Genomic DNA, 7,319 nt, shown 5'->3' with positions numbered 1-7,319 from the left:
TTTCTCAAAGCAAATAGACATAATCTCTGGCACTGACCCCACCTCTGGCACTGACCCCACCCTGGCCTGAGCATCCTTCCCTTCCCGGCAGGCTGGAGGATGCAATCCTTGCAGCCTCTGCCCAGTGCCTCCCTTTTTGCTCATCTCAGCCTGGGAAGACTCTCAGTGCTGTCCTCGGCAGTAGGACAGCCTGGCTGGAGCTGGCATTCAAGCCCCAGGAACATTTTGCAGGGTAGGCAGTTCTCTTGAGGATACACCAGGACTAGTGCAAGGCAAAGTGAAAGGGAAGAATGTGTCCTGGGGAGTGGGGAAAGCCCCATCCTGCCCAGAGGGACCAGGAGCAGCCTGTTTCCCAGCAGCTTTGGGGCTGAGGGCTCTGTGGAATTTCAAACTGATGGGTAAGTTTTTAACAGTTCATCCGGTTATTCCAGCCTGTTACCCCATAAATGGAGGCCTGTCTGTTTCCTTGCCTCTGGTTTGCATCTGTTCCAGGGCAACATCCACAGGCTGGTACAAGCCTCGCCAAGGATCATCACAGCCAGCCCTGCACATGTGGCTCCATGGGGATAAACCCACCCTGCCTGGCTGCCACGCACCCCTGACTGTCCCCAGGCTCCTCCTCAGAGGGGTCACCCGCAGCCACACATGGCCTGATACAGGCTGACCTTGCAATACCCCCTGCTGCTGACTCCTTCCTTCCCCTTTCCTCCAAATCAGGCCACGGCTGCTGTCACTGGAGCCCCCGGCTGGAATTACAGCAGTGCTGCCAATGTATATTTTAAAAACCTCTCCTTCAGTATTTAAACTGGAAGATCCCTGATACAGTGGCAAATGGGTAACAAAGACAGGAGTGAGTGAGAGTGGCCCACTAGGTCAAGACGGGCATCCCTGAGCACAGAGGGTTTTCCCAGGGAAGAAACCTGGCACGTGGGAGTGCAGAGAGCCTTATGGACCAAACCTCCTCTCCCTGGTGGCAGCGCCAGAGGTTTGCAATCTGCCTCTTTTCCAAAAGTCTCTGATGTTCCCCGTCCTTACTCTCCTGAGCGCTTTCTAAATTATTTGGAACCAGAAAATATTTGCTTGCAGGATCACCTTTATGTGAAAATTTACAAATTTTGCTATAGAGCTGGAACAAACCTCCCTGATCACAGCTCTGGTCCCTGTGCCATCGCTCAGAGCTGCACAGCCTGCGCTGCTCCCATCAGCTGCTGGAGCTTCCCATGGAGAATCACCAGACTGAAACCTCTCCCATTATCTCCTTGATGAAAAATACTCCAGACTTACACATACTTAACCACCACACACATTCCCTTGTGGGTGAATTCCCAAGCACCTCCTTTTAGCCAGGGCTCCTGCCTGAGCTTGGGGCAGGGACAAACAGCTGCCTGGAGACCCCCATGACACCTCGCTGTGCTCAGTCCCCACAGCGGAGCAAGGAGGAAAGGCCTGTGCCCCAACATGGCTGAGTGCCGGCTGTGGCTGTGTAGCCGGGGGAAAGGCCCTGCGTGCTGGAATTACGGCCATCTTCATCCGGTTGTTTTTTACACTGGTTCGTTTCCAAAGCTTTCCCGGGGCAGGTCTGCCAGGAACCCAACCACCCAACCGCGCCCGCCTCCATCTTGGTGAGGGGCAGAGGGACAGGAGGTGGCAGCGCCATCTTGGGAAGGTCGAGCCGAAGGGGAGAGGTGGTGGGGCAGCCGCCATCTTGGGGAGGTCAGTGGGGGAGGCAGAGGAGGGCGGTGACGGCGCCATCTTCGGAAGGTCGAGGCGGCCGCCATCTTGGGGAGGTCGGCCCTGCTTGTCCTCGGGAGCGCCGGTCACGGTGTGGCGGCGGCGTCCGGCGTGGCGGGATCGGGATCGGGACCGGGATCGAGATCGAGATCGGGATCGGGATGAGGACCGAGATCGGGATCAGGGCACAGCCTCGTGCTTGCCGTCGGGGACACGTCGCGTCCCTCCATCCCTTCCGGGTGAGGCGGTGCCCCCCGCCCCCTGACCCCGCCGCTTCCTTTCCGTGGCGGCCGCCGGAGCAGACGGGCAGGTGAGTGCGGGGTTGTCTCGCATCCGCCGCCATCCGCCTGCCCGCGCCTCGCCGCGGGCCCCGGGCTCTGCGCCCGCCCTCACGGGCCCGGGGCTGCGTGGGGCAGCGCTCCCGGCGCGGGGCGGGCGCGCCCGGCCGAGCGGGGCCACGGGCCGCAGGCGAGCCCAGGGCGGGCGGAGCGGAGCTGCCGGCGGGAGGTGCAGGGCGGCACGGCCCTGAGCGGCCGGGGCTGTGCCCCCCGAGCGCGGGAGAGCGGCGGGGTCGTCGCCCGGGGGTCGATCCTGGCGGTACAGCGTCTGCTGTGTCGGCCTCACTGGGCTGGGGACGGCGCTGTCCGTGGGGCCTGTGGATGTGTCGGGAAGGGGATGTGGCGCTGTCGGGGCGGCCGCGCAGGCACTGGTGTAAATTAATGTTGTCTGCGGAGGGGGGACCAGCGAGGGTGAACGCGGGTTCTCTTGGAGTTGGTTTTTTGAGCGAAGTGGTTGAACATCTCACTTGTGCAGGGCGCCGGCTGTAGCAAGTATTTGGCAGGAGAGGGCAATAGGGAACCGTCTTCCTGTGCTCAGGAGCAGAGGCACGGGATCCATGGCCGCCAAAACAAACAGCCGAGTGCCGGGTCTGCTGTCTCCCGTCGCTGAGTGTCGTCTTCAGAGGCAGAAGATTTACCTGGGCTAGTCCCAAGGATGTGGTTAGGAGAGCAGTAACATGGAAGAACCCAAGCTAGTACTTAAAAGGTGTGCAGAGTTGGACCTTAGTGACCAAATGAGGTCTTTTAATAGTTGTTTGGCTTGGTATTTTCTTTCCATAAAGTCACACAAACAAGGGGAAGTGCTTGGCACTGCTGGTTAGGGCCCCCCTCGTGTGCAGCTGTGGTGGGGCCTGGGGACAAGCGCAGCAGGAGAGACCCCACTAAGCAGCTGTGGGTGGTGACCTGTGTGCCAGCATGCAGCAAAGCTGGGAATCCCGGGGTTTGTAAGAAATCCGCTTGTACCCCCAAATTGCGACTTCTGTTTTGCCAACGGTAACTCATTTTTCTTGCTTGGTTGAGACAGTAGGAATTTCATAAAATCCTTTAGCAATGCTGAGAAACCTAGCATTACTCACGCTTCACTTTGATTGTTCAGAAATGGCACCTCGTAAGGGCAAGGAGAAGAAGGAGGAGCAGGTCATCAGCTTGGGACCGCAGGTGGCTGAAGGAGAGAATGTGTTCGGTGTCTGCCACATCTTTGCTTCCTTCAATGACACTTTTGTCCACGTGACTGATCTCTCTGGCAAGTGAGTATTGAACACCCATCACCTCGCTGTGATACATGGCTCCTTCAGGTGCGAAAACAGAAACTAGGCTTGGCAAGAGGTTCCACCAAAGTCCTGGAGCTTCTGCTGAGCCCAATGGGATGGTGCGTGTACACGAACCAGGTGGCTTGGTGAGCTCCTCTGATCAATGTTGTACTCAGGGTACTGGGTGGCAGTTTATTGATCTGGTAACGTTGACAATAACAGGTTCTCTCCCTACCCAGAAGCTGTTTTGGGGGGAGGAACAAGGAATGGCTTTCTCCTGAGTGTCGTTCTTTTCCTTCTGTAGGGAAACCATCTGCCGTGTGACCGGTGGGATGAAGGTGAAGGCGGACAGAGATGAGTCCTCTCCCTACGCAGCCATGCTGGCAGCCCAGGACGTTGCCCAGAGGTGCAAAGAGCTGGGCATCACCGCCCTGCACATCAAACTACGTGCAACTGGGGGGAACAGGTACGTCACAGGGACACTGTTGGTCACTGTGGTGGCTGATGGTGAAGGGTTTGGGTCTGGGACAGGAGGAGGATGGTTTGGGATGGGGAAGGTGGGATTTTTAATATTGCTAGTTGTTTGTAAACTCTGTTCAGCTTCTGAGTCATTTAAGGGGTTGTTGGTTCTGACTCTCGTCCAGGACCAAGACTCCTGGACCTGGTGCTCAGTCAGCCCTGAGAGCTCTGGCCCGCTCTGGGATGAAGATTGGCCGCATTGGTGAGTGAGGGAGAACGGGATTAATTAGTGAAAGGAGCTTTGTAGGCATGTGTGCTGCTTGGTCTGATGGTTTAACTTTGGGATGTTCTTCGTGGCCGCTCAGGTGGCACCAAAGGAAGGATTTAATTTAAGCAGATCCCTAAACTGATGATTCCTCAGGAGGTGGTGGGAGCACAACTCAGAACCCAGGTTTCTGTGTACAGGGCAAACCTCAGCTCACAGCAGGGTACCGCTGTTCCTTGGATGTCACAGCGCTTGTCCCGTAGCGGTTCAGTCACCTAAAAATACCTTGGTGGTCTCAGCTTGAGACAGTGACTCAGTTATAGTGGAGTTCTCCAGCTGTTGGAGGAGAGTCCTGAACTTTGTGGGGGAGTCACAAGAAGCTGCGGTGGTGGCTGTGCTGAAAATTCATCAAGCATCCTGTTTCTTTGGAAACCCTGTGGCTGCTTGGTTTAAGTGGGACAGGAGATGGGAATTTTTGCTTCCTATACATTAAAAGCTCTGGGTACCCAGCTTGTGGGAAGTTCCCAAGTTCCACTCTACGGAGCATACCTTTTGCCCATGTGTGGCCCCTGCACTGCCGAGGTGCAGCCATGAGGCTGGGGTTGGTGGCTGCGCCCCATTGGTTTCTGGGAGTACCTCTGGAAGGTAACAGTGTGTTTTGGGTTTTCTTCCCCCTGCAGAGGATGTCACCCCCATCCCCTCCGACAGCACTCGCAGGAAGGGTGGTCGCCGTGGACGTCGTCTGTAAACAGCGCTGCATCTTCTGTTTATTAAAGCTCTCTTAAACCTCTGCTCAGCTGTGTTTTCTTACTGGGGTGTGCTGGACTTCCATGTAATGCCATCCATGGATGGCTTGGGCTCTGGAGCTGGGCCTCTGGGTTGGGGGGAGGTTGGAGGTGAACTAGGCTGGCTGATCCAAAGCCATGATGGGTCTTGGGCTTCAAAGCAGAAGCTGCTTGGATACTTGTGCTTTCAAACTGAGTCATGATCTCTTGGAAGTGTCCTTGCCACGGGGAAAAAAGGCTGGGCTGGGAGTGAGAAACTACTGCTGTGTTTTCTGCAAAATGCTGCTTAATTCATCACTTCCCCTTTCTGTGGAAAAAAAGTCCCCTGCCTGTGCAGATGTTCCTAAGCCAGCATTTCCTTTGGCACAGCCATAGTGCTTTTTTTATGTGGCCATGGAAAATTTTAGAATAAACTTCCCCTACTGTCCTAAAAGTGCAGTTTGCCACTCAAATAGCTGTTTTCCTGTACTTAAAGTTTTCTTTGAACTCTGTGTTGAGAACTTGCTGAAAACACAAAACCAGCAGCAGCTCAGCCAACACGGAGCTGAACAGAGGAGGGGACAACTCGGGAGTGCAGGGAATGGGACTGTGTGTGTGTGACCAAGAGCTCCAGTCAGTGGTTTTTTAATAAACTCTTGAACACAGTGAAAACTTGCTGTGTGTTGCTCCATCCCAGGGGATATTGGTGTGGCTGCTTCCCGGGGCACTTTTGTGGAAAACTACAGCAATAACAAATCCAACGCAGGACCTTTGTGGCAGCACAAACAGCTCATCTCTGGGTGCTGTTTGAGTTCCTCTCCCCTCTGCTGCCCACCCAGGCCCAGCAGGGCCGCCCAGGTCCAGGCCATTTCAGCCCTGCTGGTTTTAAGGGCAGTTTAGAAGTGGGAAGGTGTCTGCTCCACATGAAGGTGGATTTGCTCTATTAACCCTTAATCCTTGGAAACTGGAGCCCTGCTGTGTGCACAGGGATGGCTGAGCAACCCACCCTATGCCATTTGGTGCCCTGGACATGATGTGCCATGGGCAGGCTGCTCACTGGGCTTGCTGCTCAATTAATGGCAAAAATACCTTTGATTTCTTGGCAGATCTGACGTCTTTGAAATGGCTTCCTGCGTTGGTGTGTACTCCCCAGGGGGGAAATGCTGAATGAGGAAGAGAAACCAGAGATCCAGCACAGAGTGGCTGCCTGGCACATCACCTTTCTGGAGGAAAAGACCCTCCTGTCAGAGTGGCATGGATGGCTCTCATGGCTCTTGGCAGTCCCTGCCCTGACCCAGGTGGTTGCCTCGGGTGATTCAGCGAGGAACTGCATCACCTGCAACCCCCCTGTAGCTGGGTGATGGCTCCCAGGCTGCATGGAGGTGAGATGTGTGTGCCTGCCCACCCTGTGTCTCCCCAGGAGGGATGCTAATCCTGCCGAAGGCATGGGGCTGCTCAGGGGCTGTGCTCCCCTCCCACACACAGTCTGTGGCCACTGGCGAGCCCTGTGGCTCAGCCCTTCCCCTCCAGTTTGCCCAGGGCCAAACCTGAGCTGTTGGGGGTGTAGCCTTAGGGGCAATGGAAAATGTGGGTCTGTTCCCCAGACCTTATTCTGCGCAGGGTCTGGGGGCTGAGAGCTGGGAGACGAGGCCCAGCTGGTGATGAATGGCTTTCTGTGAATGCACCTGGGTTATTCCAACTGCCTGCCTCAAATAATTGCTCTGCCGGCCTGGTCCTCAGCAGGTCTGAGCCCAAGCCTGAGACCACTCCTCTCTCCAGATGGCTTTTTTTCCCCCAAAAAAGACAACTGGTTCCTCAGCTTCCTGTAATGGTGCTCGTTGAGTTTTTGATGGGCAACAGCAAACACAAAGCCTTGGGGTAACAGGGTGGTGAGGAGCCAGTGCCAGGCTTGCGCAACGGGGGAATGAGGAGGGTCAGACAGGATGGGAGCTGCTCTCTGAAAGGGTCTGCATCTTCCCTGGAAAAATCAATTTACAAACTGGAAACACCGGATGCCACAGCCACAGGCTGAAAGTGTGTGGGGGGGTGTGAAGTACTGAAGAGTTTATGGGGAGTGTCTGTGTGTGTAGTGAGGGCTGGCTTTGTGCTGACTGTGCCTGTCTGGGCTGGGGCTTGGGGGGTTCAGCCTGCCAGGGGGAACAAGGCCCTCCCCCACCCCCAGGTTATCGCCCACGTCTGTGGTTTGCAGAGCCAGGCCCAGCTCCATGGAGTCACTGGGGTTTCACTTGCAAAGTTCCTGTTCAAACTCTCTCTGGTTCCCCTTTGGGCTGAGGCTGGTCACGGAATGTGCCTGGAGTGTGGCCTCAAGGCAGGAGTTGTGGCCCAAACGAGGAGCTGAGTGAGGTCTGGAGCCTCGAGGAAAAACCTGTGTGTCTCCCAGAACCCCCAGTGCCCACAAGGAGAGAGACAAAAAATTTATGGAAAGCTTTTATGTTCTATTTCCTTTTTTTTTAGCCTTCTTTTCTTTCCTCCTTTTTAGCCCCCTTTTCTT

The 7,319-nt window shown here is 55.7% G+C and overlaps 1 protein-coding gene across 3 annotated transcripts; it reads left to right on the top strand.

The window, feature by feature from the left end:
• The first annotated feature begins 1,912 nt into the window (after positions 1–1,912).
• On the top strand, positions 1,913–4,835 carry RPS14 (ribosomal protein S14). 3 transcript variants are annotated; one of them, XM_027718245.1, is made up of 5 exons: positions 1,913–2,041; positions 3,166–3,316; positions 3,624–3,785; positions 3,964–4,040; positions 4,724–4,835. In XM_027718245.1, the coding sequence occupies exons 2-5, from the start codon at positions 3,168–3,170 to the stop codon at positions 4,789–4,791; spliced, it is 456 nt and encodes a 151-aa protein (XP_027574046.1). In that variant the 5' UTR covers positions 1,913–2,041; positions 3,166–3,167; the 3' UTR covers positions 4,792–4,835. The 3 variants fall into 3 exon arrangements, with proteins under 3 accessions (XP_027574046.1, XP_027574047.1, XP_039240212.1); XM_027718246.2 differs by lacking the exon at positions 1,913–2,041 and adding an exon at positions 2,445–2,775; XM_039384278.1 differs by lacking the exon at positions 1,913–2,041 and adding an exon at positions 3,045–3,062.
• Positions 4,836–7,319: the final 2,484 nt, after the last annotated feature.

This window comes from Pipra filicauda, unplaced genomic scaffold (assembly GCF_003945595.2).
Source record: "Pipra filicauda isolate LSUMZ 115617 unplaced genomic scaffold, ASM394559v2 scaffold344_size1527164_pilon, whole genome shotgun sequence".
NCBI lineage: Eukaryota > Metazoa > Chordata > Aves > Passeriformes > Pipridae > Pipra > Pipra filicauda.
Note: the sequence above shows the minus strand (reverse complement) of the source record. Positions and strands in the feature narration are given on the sequence as shown.

Excerpts from the sequence above, each read along its gene's own strand:
- RPS14 (XM_027718245.1), top strand. The coding sequence starts at position 3,168 with ATGGCACCTCGTAAGGGCAAGGAGAAGAAGGAGGAGCAGGTCATCAGC. Across the intron at positions 3,786-3,963 it reads CGTGCAACTGGGGGGAACAG|GACCAAGACTCCTGGACCTG; the intron begins GTACGTCACAGG and ends ACTCTCGTCCAG. Across the intron at positions 4,041-4,723 it reads GATGAAGATTGGCCGCATTG|AGGATGTCACCCCCATCCCC; the intron begins GTGAGTGAGGGA and ends TTCCCCCTGCAG.